Source organism: Anopheles coluzzii, chromosome 2, assembly GCF_943734685.1.
Source record: "Anopheles coluzzii chromosome 2, AcolN3, whole genome shotgun sequence".
NCBI lineage: Eukaryota > Metazoa > Arthropoda > Insecta > Diptera > Culicidae > Anopheles > Anopheles coluzzii.
The window spans coordinates 99,309,839-99,327,919 of record NC_064670.1 but is presented as its reverse complement, the minus strand read 5'-3'; the positions used below and the strand labels follow the sequence as shown (position 1 = coordinate 99,327,919).

Here is an 18,081-nt window from a genome sequence, read left to right as displayed (position 1 = left end):
AGTAATTGAAAATGTATTTTTAATTAAAACCAGTCACACTTGTTTGTGCAAAAGTTTGATTAAATCGTTCTGCGGAGCGAACGGGCCCATTTTCAAATCATTTCCACCCTTTGCCGCTTATTTTTCCATAAAGCTAGCCCCCGATTGTGTCGATTGTTTTGTGCTATATTTTGCCCTGCTTTTCCCCCCCAAATATGAAACTGTCTTGCAGAGTTTGTTCGTTCAATGGCCAACAAGAAGAGTGGTGACCATTGGGTGGCAAGCGGAACGATGCCCGATTTGGAAAAACACTCTTCACTTCACCTCCCTCTCTCGGTTCACGCCATCCAGCTGCAGTTGCAATTTGGTGTTGATGGTGTGTGTGTGCAGCGAGTGCAAGTAGCGAGAAAATTCCGCCGTAACCGTTTGCAGCTGAAATATTCAACTTTTGCCCCGTTTTGCTTGTTAGCATAAAATAACCATTTTGATTATTCCTGCAATTGTGCGGGGGGTGGGGGGGGGAGTGATGGTGGGTGGTGGAAAAATACCGAAATTTTATGGCCAAACGACCAGCAGCAGCGGCGGTGGCATGCACTGCCAATAGCAGTAACGAACGAAGCTGGGTTAACCGAGCCTGAAAACTCGTCCGGAGCAACCAAGCACAGCCGAGCGGTGCAGCAGAGTGGTTAAACGGGGCGCAAATGGCGCGGCTTCGGGTGTCGTTCCCGGTGCTCGGTGTGGGAAGAAATGGTCTTCTGGACCACCGTACTTTACGATTGCATTTGGAAGGTGTTTTGTTGCAAAATGGTTCAAAAGTGTTCTGTACGAAAAACCTTCCCATTTCTTTTATGCGTTTTGTGGGCAATGTAAGCTACACTTTTCAATGTTTATTAATGGTTGTTTTGGGGCTGTGTATTCGATAGAAGATTCCATTGCTTGAAAAATCCCATTCTTTGGAACGTCATAGGGAATGTGATGAAAGCGTGTTCGGTAGAGTTCTTGCTATGAACATATTAAATTCATTCTCCGAATAGTCCGTTTCATCACGATTGCTTTGTAGCTTTTTAGCATCGGAATTTTAATCTTCTAATTCAATCTAAAAGCAATAACTTCGTCATTGATGCGTTTGACGCCAGCATAATCCACATCCTTCACACATAATAATCTAGGAAGCTTCCAAGCACAGTTCATTCGAAACCGATGCATTAAATAGCTAATAAAATATGCTGCCAGCTCAACTACAAGCCTCATCAATCAGCCAACACTCGAGCGAAACACTGCCAAACCAACACATTAACACAACCATTCAATAAAGCGCCCCTGCGTAAGAAGAACGATTTTCGTCCACCCATGGAGGCGCCCGGTCGTTCATTAGGAAAACCCTCCAGCAAACAACGCGGCCAGTACGCCGAAACTCGTGGCCCGAAAATGGGCAAATAAAACCATCATTATCGCGTGGCATCACGGTGGCCTGCAAAACATCACTTTACACTTCATTCTGGCCCGAACCGCCTGTTGCTGTGCAGATCCGTTCCATTCGGCCAACTTTTGGGTCGACTTTTCCGACTACGGCCGCCTCCGCCCACAAGCATTAGGCGGTGCGGTGTAATCATTGATGGGAGATTGGCAAGACTTGACTTGGGCCCAAGCAAGATGACTAATTTCCCGTAGGCCGAGCCGCACTGGTTCAATGAGACCGGTGCCGGATTTTAGCAGCGAAACAACGACAGTTGGCGAGAAAGTTTCACCATCGTCCAAGTTTACAACTACCCCCGGTTGTTGTGGGTACATCCCATCGTAGTACAAAACCACCACTATCTCGATCGAAACCGATAAACTTTCCGCTTACTGCAGGGCTCTCAAACATGTCTTCAATTCGCTTCTCCTACCTTGCACGGCGAGATCGAGATTGAGGACACACAGGGCGCCTTACGCCTATTCTTATTGGGTCTGCTGCGTCTTCTGCTGTACCGGTGCGTTACTGGTGCGTTAATATTCACGTTCTCGTTTAACCAGTCCGTCACAAGCGTCAGAGACGTTTCTCGAGGACGTAACCTAATTGCAAAGTTTTACCGGGAACGGATAGGCTTGGGAAAAAGGGATAAAGTTTTTCTTCCTGGTCCGTAGCGTTTATCAGCATCCTAAGAGCATTTTTAGGGCCGTTGCTTTAAGAGCATTCGTTCGTCGTTTGACCAGAAACCGAGGGCGACAGGGTGATACATTGGAAAAGGTGTTGATCAAAGTATATGGTCTAATAAGAATCTTAATGAGTTTTCTGTTAATTACACAAAAATCCTGTTGTGGTATTTTTCATATGTTTTGAACTGTTTTTCTAGTTTACTCGAAACTTTATTTTAAAAATTTGAACCCTATAGATATTAGTTTATTTTAAGTTTGTTACACACTTACTAAAGGAAATAAAAAAAATCTCAAAAAAAAAAGAAAATCAAACTTTCTCCGCACCCTGTACGAACTGGGACCAAAAAACACCACAGGAAAGAAACAAAGTGGATGTGAATGGATTAAAGCAAATGTTTCTTTCCCCACGCTTTCCCGAGTGTTTTCCGAGCTGGGGAGCAGTGGGAGTGCAATTTGTATTTTGTTGTTTAAATTTTGCTCTCCCCATTTTCTTCCATTCGAGCTCCCAGACCCACTTACTTACACTCAAACGAAAAGCTAAAAAAACTCACCACCCCGAGGGAAGACAACTGGAGTAAGAAATTTGTTGCCCATCCGACCCATTTTTCCTCCTCGCGTGGTGCTCCCCTTATTCCCTACTGCGAAACCTCTCATCATTTCATTTCCATATTGATCCCATCATCACAAGGCCCCGAAATGTTGTTACTTCTTTCCTTTAAAACCAAAAAATAAAAAAAAAATGAGAGGACAGAAAAGTTGACCCGATTTCCGCACCCGAGGACTCTCACGGGGTTGTGTTAGCCCGTGTGGCCCGTCTAGGTCAGGGTGCGGGATTATTTTCGGTACCATTTGCCTTGTTGCCTAGTTAAAGTATTTTTAGCGCAGCGCTACAGACAGCGCAAACTTCGTTGCTCTAGCAAGCCTACTTTGGTTTGGTATACAATTTCAATATCGCCTTCTATTTTAGCATCCCTCCAATGGACTGAGCAAATTGAGCTTTTTCAACGCGCAAATGCATGAGCGAATGTGTGTATGTGTCGGTCGAGATATGTATATGCTAATGTAGAGGAAAATTATTATTTGTCCTCTCTCTCTCTTTCTCTCTCTCTCTCTCACTTTGACGGTCGTTGTTTCGATGTGAAATGCGTTTGTGCGTTTGTGACCCCGGGAGAAAGCTCGCATGGTTTAGCATTTCCTCCCAATGGAGACGCCTGGTGTGGCTACGTTCGAGCGTGCTTATACTTGCGTGCGTGCGTATGAAATTCGATATTTTTTCCAAAGAAATATGCCGCTATTGGTTGGCCATTATTTGCAGTGCCTATCATAGCGCCACTCGCATGTGAAATGATTGGGAGGAAAATGTTAAATTATGTAGACCTCATGCCCTATCGTACCCACATTCATACATACACACAAACTCACACTCAACATTCTTAGAGAGTTTCGTTAAAATTTGCCAACTCGCAACTGGTGTGTGTGTGTGTGTGTGTGTTTTTTTACAATTTATTTTCTCCTCTACCTCTATCGTTTAGGCATAAATAACAACATCAGGTGCTTTTTCCACCCGGACCGGGTTTTGCTGTACACGTGTGCCAGCCAAGAACGTTTTCCGTTTAGCTTTCATGTGTGTGTTTGTGTGTGTGTCTGTATGCTTGTATTTTATTCCGTACCAACTACACATATGGTTGGTGTTAAATTTATAGCCTTATGGTGTGCACAGCACAACACGACCAGCTCGAATACCTGGGCCGCTTCGGAGAAACTAGGAGCGGCTGGTGCGAAAACGACCAGAAAACCGAAACTTTCTACAGCTTCATAGCCTTTGGCTAGTTTTCTTAAGGATATGTGATCCCCATGCATAAGACACCATCTCCAGCGAGCGGGTCGAGCAGTTGCCACGGTGCACATTTTCCTTTTGCGGATAATAATAAGGAACGACGAGGCCAGGATAATAAAACATAACATCTTTAATCTTTACCGGAGCTTACACACACCCGAAACGCCCCCGGGTTCGGCCTGCTGTCATGCCGGATAAGCCCGTCGGCTATGCGCGGATGTAAGTATAGGGTATTAAAACACAACAATCTCACAGCAAACAATGGGGCGACTGGGAGAGCGTCTTTGGTGAAGTTGAGCGGGGAGCGGGCTTTTGTGGATCTTTTATTCTACACCACGAGCACGGGGTATCAAAACCGAGGTACACTTGCTGTCTGTACAGGTTGGGACGAGCACGAGCTACCGAGCACAATGTAACCGGGGAGAACAATAAAGCCTCGCCTACCCACTTTGCAGTAGCATCCTCGACTGAGCCGTGCTGTGGGTAGATTGTTTTACATGTTACATCGCCCAACGTGCATGCATCATTTTATTCTGCCCTGGCGTATCATCATCCCCTCGCAAAGGGGAGAGGATGTGCAAATAGGCATCCTAAATTTGCTTTGGTTTGAGGAAAATTACAATTGTTGGGTTCATTTTGTTTGCCTTTCATTTGCACATGTGCGCCGTGGCATTTTGGGCGAGCGTGGTTGGGAGAGCAGCGTGACTCGGCAGTATGACATTCAAGCTTGACTGGATATTCTGAAATGTGGCAAAGTATGTGTGAAATTTATGGATATTGATATCGACATGACATTGAGCTGTGTTTGAATGTTTTCAAAAAATACTAATGAGGCAATATACTAAAAGCTTGACTGATTTTTGGTAAAACTTATTAAACCTTTATTATTGCTACATTATTGATTTACTATTGGAATTGGTCTTTAGATGTAGTTTGTTCAAATTCAAATCAGAACGAAAAAGCTTGTTAGAAAAAGTGATCATGCTTTTGTTCCTGCATTAATCAACTGAACGTACTAAACCAACATCATCGTGAATTAAAATCAAATTAGGATGTCCACACGCCACGAAAAAATGAAAAACTAAGCAATAATAGCAACCTTAAGTACACAATTTCCTTACGCATCTTTCTCGAATGAAAGACCGCCCCAACCAACCCCGTCCCCGTCATCATTGCCATTGCATTAATCCACCACGAGCATTAAATAAATGATTTCGCTATTATAGCCTTTTTTGCTGCTGCTGCTTCCTCCAACTCCGTCAACCATTCGGCTGCAAGTCATTCCGATGAGTGGTATATAATTAGCCCATTAAACGATGCTTCCATCCATTCGTGCAGGAATTAATTACCCTCTCCCCGCCACCCGCGTGCTTAGTGATGGCATCCGCCTTCACGGCACGTAATGTTCCGGGCCACTTTCTTTCCGGAAAGAGTGAGAAAGCCAGCCCCAAAGTGGAACGTCGTATTGCGTCGGAACAATCATGCCCGCTGTTGGAAGATAGTGATTTCTTCGAAGTTTGTCATATTAATAAAGCGGGGCATGTGTCACACATATTACATTTTGTGTGTCATCCATTGATAAGCGATGAGTGGCGTATGACTAAAGGATTGTTGTGAGTGGTTGCCGAGCCACTGTGCCACTAAGCAGTGAAAGAAAATGCTCACATCATAACATTTCTATCAAATTGCACCTTTCTATCTCGCACATGGATGCTTCTGTGCCCGTAGCATTCTGGAACCAATTAGCTGATAAATAGTGAAATTAATAACCGACCAACACCATCGATCGATCGATCGAGCTAGCCAAACGTTCAGCTTCATTCGCTACAGAGAGAGAGAGAGAGACGAGAGAGTGAGAGAGAAAAGTGCTACCGAACGATGTTGATGGTGCCGAACGACCGCCATTCAATGGCAATTTTGTAACCATGGTGAAATGGAATTGAGCAGAAAGCCACTTCATTAGTAGCCAAGTGATCACTCGAAGTAAAATGTGCCTGTGGGCGACATTCCCTAAGTGGCACAAGCTGTTAGTGGCGGTAAAGTCACCAACCGTAGAGGTGACTTTATATAAAATTTTCGGTAAAATTTATCTATTATGTTGAACGTAGTAACATGTAATATTCTAATCAGAAAAGGCAAGTGACCAATATTAGAGCTGTTAGTTGAGTTAAGGAAATTAAGGCGCCTGAAAGTATGCAATCACTATAATGATTTTTTTTAATGTGTTTTAAAATACCACAAAAACTTAATTTTAATATAAAACGTAATACCTTCTTTCTCCAAAGTCCAATTCTATCGAACTGAATCCAAAAAGCTGTCTTTAAACCTGTAAATATTTGCCCTCAGTATATTGCACTTCCAAATGGAACCTATTGAGACAAAATATGTTCCATTGTTACACAAAATATTCTCAAAAAGACGTACGAATTTGCTTACTTTAATATAAGAAATGGCGTTCTTTAAACACCATCGTGACTAGCAGAGACTCAATTTAAGTGAGCATCATCTGGGCGTCGGGCAGCAACCTCAGACAACCAGTTAATACCAACCAGAAACCACTCACACAAACACCACCCAACACCACCACTGCACTAGAGATGGTTGTAAAAATAAGCCACAGCTTCCTATTTTCTTTAAATTAAAATTATGAATCGATAATATAATTACACCTCCACGGCACGGCGGCTGCCGAGAGCTAAGCGAAAGAGGCAACCGGCGGCACACCGAACGAACGGCAGCGTGTGGTGTTGTACGCCATGCTGGCTGCGTGGTCGGTCGCGTAGCGAAATTCAATTACGGACTCTATTCGCCTACTCTATGCGCTGGACTGGTCGCGGCGTAGCAAAACAACATCGCCCGTCCCGGACTGCCACAGGACGATGACGACGAGTCTCCGTGTTGGTCTCTTCCCGCCTGACAGCTGACGAAGGCGACGTGTGTACTTTTGTTTTTGCGTACGCTCGCGCGCCAAAGTCTGCAACGAAGCTCTCAAGAAAATGCACGCAGGAGACTCGCCGGTATGGTTGTTCGTTGTTCGCCTCTTTCCCCTTTGTAGTGGGGTACTGGCACTGACGAGAAAATATGCTCGTTTTGAAGAAGGTGGAAAAACAAAACCCATTCAAGCGGGGTTTGACGGGCTTCACCAAATAAAACTCTACGTCGGGCGGAACGCTTTGTTGTCTTTCGATTTTGTTGCGCCATCGCCGTGGGGTGCCTGAACCTAACCGCATGTTGTGTGTGAACGCTGCAAGAAGAAAATCACATCACTGTTGCATCATCTGGTGCCGGTTAGTGCGGGTTAGCTCGAAGACGGATCCGCTGCAGGAGAGCTAGTAATTGCTTGCGTTCCTCGTCTGCTACGATCTGCGGTACGATCCCGAGTAGCTGGTGGTTCCACCGTTGGTGGTGAAAACAACGGAGTTCAAAATTAGATTTCTTCCCTCTTTTTTTCAAACCCTCATTTTTGCTTCCCTTTTCCATGTCGAGAAAGTCGATGCGAGATTTATACGTTCGCTGCTTTATGATGATGGATGAGAGTATGGAAAGAATCATACGTGTTTTTATGTGTTTTCGTGTGTGCGTGTGTGTTATTTCAACCTCCACACGGGAATGAAATTGAAATCCAAACCAAGAAGGAAAATGAAATGAAAGTTTTGCTTACCACAGAACATAGTTTCTCCTATAGTATTGTTGTGTGCAAATTTGTCATAACGGAATGGAATGGTTTTATGCGGGCAGCAAATAATTACTAAAACACAGAAAACACACCCAACGAATCGGAATGTTAGCCGCCTGAGCTTGAGTATTTAAAAAGGCAAACTCGAAGGTTAGTTTTTTCCTCAACATCAACGACAAAAAGTGAGAACAAATCAACCAGATGCTTGTGCAAAAAAAAAAAAAAAAAAAACAAGGACCAGCAAAAACACAAACCTTTTGATGTGAAAGAAACATGGCACGAAGCGACTTTGTGTGCCGCTTTCTTTCGCCCGCTTCCAAACCGTACCAACCGGAGGCAGAGAAGAAAAAAAGCAAATAAAATAAAACAACATTACCAGCATGAGATGAGAAAAATGTCAATTGAAAGTAACGATTGCGAAACGGTCCGGTGCGGCCAGACCCAGGCACAACGGGAATGTGCCGACTGCGAAAGCGAGAACCGTGAAGGAAAAATTATTCCCAAGTGCCATCTTACCGGACACACACACGCACAAACACACAGCCCAATGCCGACGGTTTAATTATTCGTAATGGTGGGAAAGCCAGCAAACAAAAAAATACAGGACGCCACACAAACACAAAGGTACAGCAAAGGGAGGTAAATAACACGGTTGGCAGTTTTTCTTTTCGCATTTTGTCGTTGTTAGGGAGTTATTTTCTGCCCCCCCCCCCCCCATGCTTTCTCTCGGGTGTCATTCACGCCACGCTTTGGCCCCGGGGCTCCGTTGCTCGCAGTCCGACAGAGAAGTAAGAAATTAAATCCATTAATGATCACTTGCGGTGCATAACGAATGAAGCTGCTGGAGGTTGGTGAATGGGCATGGATGCCCATTGGAGCGACTGTTTGCTGTAGCGTCGTTTTTGTAGCACCGTTGATTTAGTGCTGGACGGTTTTCGACGCACAGGAGTTTAATGAGAGCGAAAGCAATGGTCTGGATTGTTGGCTTGTACTTTAGGCATGTTAAAAATCCCCCTGAGTTGCAGGAATAGTTAGTAACCGTCAGAGCATAAAGAGGGAGCCACTGCGAGAAGCGGGAACGTGTTGAGCCTGGTAATGTCATGTTCATGCTTCCAAACCAATCAAATCGGAGATACGGCGATTGATTTATTTAACTGGTAGATCTAATAATATCTTATATTAAAAATTAATGTACTACATTTATGTACAATTTACCTCCAAAACACTCAAGAGGGGTTTATGCATTATAATAAAAAGGTCAACCTCCCACTTCACCAGAAAATCCCTGTGCCTTATGACCTCAACCCATAAGCAGCTGAGAGCAACCTTATTAAATCTTAATCGAAGCAAATGGATGCCGCTTTAGGGCTAGAAAGCCTTCCCAGCCTTCGACTTAGTGGCGCCGTGCCCCTTTTAAAATCAAAAAATTAAGTTATCACTAAACTGATTTGCCCGTAGTGTGTGTGCGTGTTTGCGTGTGTTGATCACAAGTACTCTCAGTGGAAGCACTCTCGCAAATGAGGCCAATCTGCTGCCGCACCCGACTACGGACGACAGGGCGTACACGTGCGAGCACACTTCAAGCACGATTGCGTATTGCTGATCATCCTCCACATCATCATCGTTATACTCGAGACGTTACGTTCACTCTACATTTAAATCTAATAAATCACATTTCTTTTCTCTTCCCTATCCCTCCGCTCTTTTGCTCCGTAATACAAAGTCGTTGTTCTTGAGCATGTTTGCATATTTTAAACAAAAAAAAAAAGTCAATCCTCTCCAGCATCTGCATAGGAACCTCCGCACCCCGATGACACACGCAAAGGTGAGAGAAAACGCATCGCGCCACGCTGCAGATCGATCGTGCAGCGCTGCAGCAGATCGACGGCACTAAGAAGCCAACGACGAGACGTTCCATTCCTTTCCCAATAAGACGCTCTTCGTTAGCACTTGCATCCCTGTCGGTGGAGGGGGGACACGGGCCTGGAAGAACGAAATTGATTTTATGCAAATTGTTATTGCTGCAGCACTTCATTCCGAGCGCTGCGAGAAAAGTTGGCCCAGCAGTGTTTGGCAACTAGCCCGTATGTGCTGATGGTGCTGCTGGTGCTGCTGCCGAAAAAGCTAAGGCAGGAAATGATTTTCGATAACAGTAATCAGAAAAATGATGCCGTTTTGGTGATTAAAATCTCCGGCAAAGGCTCAAACTGTGGCCCTCAAGGTGTTGTAGCAAGGTGAAATATTGACGGGAAAATGAATGTCGTTGGGATCTCTTCCACACTGACAACGCCGTCCGGCGTTTGGAATAGGACCAGAGGATACAGAGTCCATAAGAGCGTGGAGTGGATGTGTTTTACTTTGTAGGAAAATGTCATCACAAAGTTTATCTTGCATGTTCGCAGACCCCAGACCCTGTCCTGTGTCTACACTGGCGTCTGGGGGAGTTTGTGCTGTATGCACAAGAGTAATATTATTTCTAAACTTAACCGGTACTTCACCGTCCCATTCTGTACAAATTGGACCAGAACGAAGTCAAGTCGCACGTATATGTACGTGTCACGCGTTGTCGAACGAATGAGTCGAAGAAAGAAATAACGGTGCTTCTGCTGCCTTCATTTATTTACGACACGCTACTCTAAGGGAGGAAAAGCTCGTCAAACGACGAGTAAAGAAGAGCAGAGGGTATGGATCTGTTTGGTAGTATCCAATTTGAATAACGTACACACACTACCCAGACAGTCCTATCAGACAATCAAACACACACACACACTCGTACGCTTGGAATTCTTATTGAGAATTTCGTACGAAAAGATCTAACATGAGTTCGAAGTATCATTGAAGCGGGTCCGCTGATCCTCCCGGGCTCCATCGCCAATAACCTTCAAAGTCAACTGAAAAGGAATCGAAGCAACCCACGCGTACCATGCCATCGAACCGAAACGTCAAACGGGAGGAAGAACGGAGCGAGAACACAACCGTCACAACACATATGTGTCTGGCTGGCGTGCGGATGGAAGGATGCGTGTGGCTTTTCGTTCCAATCAGAGTTGAGTTAAAGCGAACTTTAGTGTCGGTAACCCGCCCGAAGTACCAGCAGAAAACGTACAGTGTGTGCTTTTTTGCATACACAAGAAAAACACAACACGCTGCGAAAAGAAGCGCACTCGGTAAAAGGCACGAGAACCAATCTTCTTGGTTTAATTATTTTCCCCAACCCACGACGAGACGGGGGGGTTTTAACGGTACGTTATTGTCAACTTACTGCCTTTTATGAAAAGTTGCCTCCATCTGCAGGGTGCGGTTGGGCCAGTCAAGATGTTTGGTGCGCCGCTGCTATCACGCCTGGTGTAGTAGCTTGTGGAACAGCAGCTTGGCCACCGTGCCCCAGCCGCCCGCACGCGTATGCTCTTCCGAGGTGGTCGTTGCGGTGGCGGCGACACTACACGACCCGGCACAGACACACTTGATCCACGTCCTTAGGCAGGCCGTCCAGCGTGGTGAAGGTGGTGGTGATGATGCTGACGAAGGAGGGACTGATGTTGGGGAAGGGCTGCCATCCTCCCGTTTGCGCCGATGCTTGCGGAGCCGGGCCACCAACCGTTGGGAGAATATTTGGCACACATTTCGGCAACCGTCCGAGGCAAACAGTAGAAAGATAAACATTGTCTCGTCTACCTTCCAGTCGGAGGGGGGGGGGGGGGGGGGGGTGTGGAGTCAAGGAGGGTGTGTGAACAAACACCGCTTAAGCAAACGGAGCCGAACCGGGCCTGATGGATAATTTGACACTGTGTTTAATTTTTCTCTCCCTCACACACACACACACTTCTTATCACGTTGATGGTTTGCCCTCCCAACGGGGAGAAAGAACTTTTGTGTGTCCTGAACTTTGACCCAACTTCTGGAAGGACACTTCAACGTAAGAATTGACTACGGCATGATCGTTCCACACTCCACACCGGAGTTGATGTCCTTCACATGTTGAAGCACTTGGTTTTTAAAGGTCACGTTTATCACACACACACACACACTTTAACCACCCAACAGGCAGGCACGTCCGTTCCGTTCGGGCGCGGGGTGTAGGTCAAAATTTTGGTGCTGCGAGGCAAACAAACAACAAAAAAACAGCACGCCAATTCCAGCACAGCAGCAAACGTCTCTCATCCGTTCTGGGCTATTTCTCAAACTCGAATGGTTGCGTCACACAGCGTGACACCATCGCGCGGATCCATACGCGTTCGTGCGCTCCTCTGTGTGATGGCGGATGTTGCGAAACATGATGGCCGATGGCGGTGGAAGTTTTCCGGTGAACTTTGAATGAACCCACCCGGCCGTCAGAGCAGAGAGTGGGGCCTTGATCACTCTCTCGCTCCTGGTTCCGGATCGGCGTTCGTAGCAGCGTTCGGATGAACTCCGCGTTTAATAGAGCTCATCAATTTGCGTAGCGCTTCCTACAAGTGGTGGCTGATGTCGCCACCGGAAAGCACGTGCATGCAAAGCGGTATTGCCGGCGCAGGAGGAACGGTCAAGCGCGTGCGCGTGTTTATGTTTTGACTGGTCCTTTGAACCTGAACTCTGGAATACACATACACACTCGCACGCGCATATGGAGACGCCACAATCGAATGTCTGAAGCCTGGTTCCTTGGTGTGCTTCGTTATCTTTGACCCTACAGTGTCTTTCTCTCTCCCCTACCAACAACAACCAAAAAAGGTAGCGAAAAAGCATCCAGAGCCCATCTCAAAGCCCGTTATGGGCAAAGATTATGGGTTATGTTGAACATCCAGTATGGTGGCGCGATAAAAGCGGTCGCCCCGTCGTATCTCTCTGACAGTTTCGCACCGGAAGTAATGTGATTTACTTTTATGACACGTACGCACCTTATCATATGGCCTAAATGGGCTATTTTGTCATTTTTTATCGTAATTTGATGAGGGTTCTGGCGGTAGAAGGTGGGTTGGGGGAACCCCGTGTGGCAACCCGATGCTGCACGGAAAGCTGTTCCGTGCGAATTAGCATGTTGAGAGGAAGTGGAGGTGGGAAGCCCGATGCGCTGTGGGGTTCGGTTCTAAGGAAACACTTGACACCATGTGGTGGAAAATTTATGTGGCATCGTTAAAATTATCGAACGAGCTTAAGGTGTATCGTTGCTTGTGTGTGTGTGAGAGATACATAATCTTTGTTACTTGTCTCGATGGTGCGGTCGATAAAATGAGATAAAAAAAATCATAAAATTTTAAAATAACGAGAAAATTTTTTTTTTCAGTTTTTACACACACGCTGTAATTAAATGTGGAATGAAAATGTTGAACTAAATGTTGAATGAAAATGTAGAAATTGGATCTTTTTTCCAAGGGTTTTATGTTACATTCACTCATTCAACCCTGAAACCGAAAGCGCAAAACATTTTTTTAAAACAAAATCTCCTTTTACGGTACTTAATCGGATACAGTACAATCCCCAAAATAATAATCAATATTTAACCGAACTTTTAAACACTCAAATTCTGCCTGTGGCCATCCCACTGTGCAATTTCATGAAGTGATAGTACCATGATTTTCTACTAGGTAGCGCTTCAACGGTTTTGACAGTTCTCGGCCCGGGAGACCGGCAAACGTAAACAAATCTTTTTGGTGCAAAGTTTGCAACCAAAATCGTTTCTAATTGTGTTAAAAATGTTAGATAAAGTGTAATTTACCCTTCTTCACTTACTTGCACATCTATTTGCCGTATTCAGCTGCGGAAGGGAACGTAAAACTGCTCCCCGCCAGAATGCTGATTCATCCGCCCCTCGTTTCATTCGCCAGAGCGTACGGTCGTGCGAGACAGAAAAGGATGGCACGACGGTTGCATAAAACAGCATAAACGGGACAAGTGCGAAAAGGGCGCAGAGGGCATTCTTTTGACAGCGAATGTGCAATTTCATCACACCACCAACAACATAAAAACACGTCGCGGCCAAAGACGAATCGCACACCGGCAGTGGCTGAGTGTGTGCGTGAGAGAGAGCGAGAGGGCAGCGGGAGTCAGGTGAAACAGGGCAGTAGGAGTGTGGTGGATTGGTGTGGAGTCAAGGTGGAGCAGCGGCCTGAGAGACACAATAGAACCTCCTCCCAAACGAACGCATCATCATCATTGTCATCATCCGTCTGCTGCCCGTGATCATCGCACGAGAGAAGCGAACGTGAAAACTTGTTCCTCATTGGGCCTCTTCGCCGGAAGAAGGGGTGGTATACGCTTCGGCCGCTCAAGAAGAGATCGGATCGTTCAGTCTTGAGTGGAACGCCGCTACGGACGGACGCAGAACTGGAGGGCCTTCTCCCGGTGCAGCCAACTACATACGTGTCCCATTAGCGTGCGTTCTGTCGAGAGCCGGACTGCCTGATCGTCTAAGAAGTTACCATAGAAACAGTGTGTTTCGCACTGATTGTGTTCGATCGTGCCGCTGGTCCGATAGTTTACAACGTCGGGAATTTCCGCCCCGTTCGGATGACATAACTCCCGCAGCGCGTGTGTATTTATCATAGGAAAGCTCCACCGTCGGACCTTCCCGAACACTGTGACTCTCCGTGAATCATCCTGAAAGGGGTTTAGCATCCGGAAGCACCGGTGTGTTTGTGTGTTTTTGACACCTTCAATCCGTGTTTAAATCCCGTTTCGGCCACTCCGCGAGATTCCTTTTGCGGTGGATTATATAACGTGGCTAGCTCCCCGTGGTAAAGAAATTATCCTCCCCCCCGCGGGAAAGGCGTGAAGGTGAGGCGAGGTGCGCATCGAAAAATTGCGGCCGTATTCCGGTTTCCGACAGTGACCTACAAAACAGCGGAGCAGTATAACGGGGCTTCTTCGTGCGGAACACCAGCCAGCGCCAGCGTTAGTAGTGTGTGCCCGTGTGTGGAGTCTCTGGTTTTCCTTTTGTTTCGTAAAACACAACGCAAAGAGAGCGACGGAACAGGAGCAAGAGAGAGAGAGAAAGAGAGAGAAGCAAAGAGAAAAAGCCACAGGTGTTGGGACCAAGGTTTGAAGACCACAGACCAGTGTGTGCCAAGCAAGCAGCCGAGAAACACAGTTTAAAGCCACGGCAGGCGGCGATCGATTAAGGTTTTTGAGAAAAGGAAAGCACTGAGGCGAACGAGCAAGAAGCAGAAGAAGAAGAAAGTCCACAACCGCCGCCGCGAGGAGTTTGAAGACGTGAAATCGAATCGGTCGTGTAGAAGAAAAAGAAAGCTCGGACGCTGCGTGTCCCGCTTCTTGTGCGCCCGTTGTCTTTGAAGAGAAAGTTACCGAATCGATCAGTGTGCGGGGCAAAGATGAGTAGCAGCAACAGCACCACCAGTGGCCAGTGGCCGGAGGATGTTGGCATTCTTGGGCTGGAGATCGTCTTCCCGTCACAGTACGTCGACCAGACCGAGCTGGAAGCGTTCGATGGCGTGTCGGCGGGCAAGTATACGATCGGGCTGGGCCAGCAGCGCATGGGCTTCTGCTCCGACCGGGAGGACATCAACTCGCTGTGCCTTACCGCCGCACGCAACCTGCTCGAACGGCACACCATACCGTTGGACCGCATCGGCCGCCTCGAGGTCGGCACGGAAACGATTGTGGACAAGTCGAAGAGCGTCAAGTCGGTGCTGATGCAGCTGTTCGAGCCGGAAGGGGTGACCGATCTGGAGGGCATCGACACGACCAACGCCTGCTACGGTGGGACGGCGGCGCTGCTGAACGCAATCAACTGGATCGAATCGTCCAGCTGGGACGGCCGGCTGGCGCTGGTCGTGTGCGGTGACATTGCGGTGTACGCGCAGGGCTCTGCCCGGCCCACCGGTGGGGCCGGTGCGGTGGCCATGCTGATTGGGCCGAACGCGCCGCTCCGGTTCGAGCGGGGCTTGCGCGCCACGTACATGAAGCACGCGTACGATTTCTACAAACCCGACCTCAGCTCGGAGTATCCCGTGGTGGACGGGAAGCTTTCGATCCAGTGCTACCTAAGTGCCCTTGACGCGTGCTACCAGCTGTACCGGAAGAAGTTCGCCCAGCGCCACCCGGACCTGGTGGCGCCCGTCACGCTCGACACGTTCGACGCGGTCATCTTCCACAGCCCGTACTGCAAGCTGGTGCAGAAGTCGCTGGCCCGCATCGGGCTGAACGATTTCGTGCTGACGCCGGCCGACCAGCGCCCGGCGCTGTTCCCGGGCTTCGAGCAGTTCGCGAACGTGCGGCTGGAGGATACGTACTTCGATCGGGACGTGGAGAAAGCGTTCATGGCGCAGTACGCGCCGGTGTTTGCGGCCAAGACGAAGCGCTCGCTGCATCTGGCCAGCCAGGTGGGCAACATGTACACGCCGTCCGTGTACAGCTGCCTCGTGTCGCTGCTCGTCGGGTCGGACGTGGACGAGCTGCTCGGCAAGCGGGTGGGCGTGTTTTCGTACGGGTCCGGGTTGGCCTCGTCGATGTACTCGATCGCCGTCACGACCGATCGGGAGCGGTTGGCGGAGTTTAAGCGCCACCTGAACTACGTGCAGCCGCTGCTGGACCGCCGCACCAAGGTGGAGCCGGCCGAGTTTACCCGCCTGATGGAGGTGCGGGAAAAGAACAACCACGCGGCGCCGTACGAACCGTCCGGCTCGGTGGAGGTCCTGTTCCCGGGCACCTACTACCTGAAGGCGGTCGACTCGATGCACCGGCGAACGTACGAGCGTGTCCCGCCGGAGCAACCATCCTCGTGAGCGCGAACCATCCGGGTGCGGCCAAACCATTACCACCACCCCATGACTAACCCCCTCCCGATTGGAATGCTGGGAACAGGATATCACACGTATATGTGTGTATGTGTGCGCGCGTGGGGTCCACACTCGTCGTTTTCATTCGCAATACGAAGACTGCTGCTGCTGCTGCTGCTGCTGCTTCAAAGAGTGTACTTTATTTCATTGTTCTATTTAAGTTTATTTTGTTTCTTCCCCCGCGGGGGACGATCGCCGAGCGATCCTCAATATTAGACGGTTAAAGCTTTGTTAATTCGAATTTGAACCAGTTGGGCCAGTACCACCACCACAGTTTTGTACGCGCGGAGGGGTCGTTTTCTTTCGTTTTGTTTTAATCGGACCTATAGGTAGGCAAAAGCAAAGAACACAACACACTGTGGCGAAGGCTCATCTCTCAGGGTGTCCTCTGTACTCTGTAACGCCCCGTTCCCTATTATAGCATATATGTTTGTTCCGTTTTTTTACGCAATGCAAAGTATCAAGACTAAAATGTATGGTGAACTGTAAGACAATAACCTGCTGGATTTGCGATTCATTTGTTGTTTGGCACGTTGAAAGAAAATTGGGAAGAAAAGATTGTCCATCAAAATCCACCTGTCTGTTCCTACTACGATCGTTCGCACGCAATGCCACGCAATCAGTGCGTGATCGATCGCGCCTAGCGCGTTGATAGTTGGGTTGGGCGGACCCAGGAAAGGTTGGACGCATCTCTTGGGCAGTGCCGAGCGTGCGGGGCAAAACAGGTTTACCCCCTAGCAGACATAATAACCGAAAACGTATTACGTGGCTCATCCGTTAGTGGGATGTTTTTGGAATGTTTCAAAAACGGTTTGCTTTGGTATTCAAACGCTTTCCCAATCCGAAACGGGAAAGACATCTGCCAAGTGACTTTACGCTTAGTATAATGCTCACTTTGCGAGATGCCACACCTTACCGCGCTGGAAGTAGTATTAATTCCACCTGCCGGATACCATTCCCTTTCTCTCTCTCTCTCTCTCCGCCACGGGTTGACCTTGAAAGAAAATCTTCTCTTTTTCCCTTGGTTAGGGGGGGGGGGGTAGAGAGTTCGCTTCTGCCAACGTTAACGATTCATAAAAGCAATAATAAAACACGCAACCACGTGAAGAGTGCGAGTGCGATAAAACATTTCCAAGGGGTTACGCCGGACCCGGACTTTGAACCCAAGGGCCGCGCGGAATGGAATGTGTCATCCGAGGTGCACTGGATAGAGTCTGCGCGCGCCTAGACTAGAGATAGTGGTGGTGCAGCGTTAATGGTATGTGAAGTGCTCGGTGGCTTGCCGTACGAGCAAACGAACAGCGCACATGTGACTTTTATCACCAACGGTAGCATGTACTCGAGCGACCAAAAGCACGGTACGATTATCCTATAAAAGTCTAATATAGAGGTACATCCATCACCTTCACGGTCGTCTTCATCAGCGAGATGCGTCAATACGACCCACCAAGAAGTGTGTGTGTGTGCTTTCGTTGCTTTGTCCAGCGTTTGACAACCCTTTTTTCGATGTTGCCACTGTTGATTTAAACGATTTTCCCCCTCGGTATTTACCGAAACCTTGATGGAGAGTAGATCGTAGATAGATCGTAGATAGAGTAGATAGATCGATCGATAACGATCATTCCAAGTTCCCCTTCCCTTCCACGGTGCCAAGTTTACACTGCCAGATCCTCTTC

General features: G+C 47.7%; 1 protein-coding gene across 1 annotated transcript; it reads left to right on the top strand.

The window, feature by feature from the left end:
- Positions 1 to 13,242: 13,242 nt before the first annotated feature.
- On the top strand, positions 13,243 to 16,902 carry LOC120947706 (hydroxymethylglutaryl-CoA synthase 1). The gene has a single exon (XM_040363298.2). It carries the CDS (start codon positions 14,939 to 14,941, stop codon positions 16,349 to 16,351), a length of 1,413 nt encoding a protein of 470 aa, XP_040219232.2. The 5' UTR covers positions 13,243 to 14,938; the 3' UTR covers positions 16,352 to 16,902.
- The last annotated feature ends 1,179 nt before the right edge of the window (positions 16,903 to 18,081 follow it).

Excerpts from the sequence above, each read along its gene's own strand:
- LOC120947706 (XM_040363298.2), top strand. The coding sequence starts at position 14,939 with ATGAGTAGCAGCAACAGCACCACCAGTGGCCAGTGGCCGGAGGATGTT.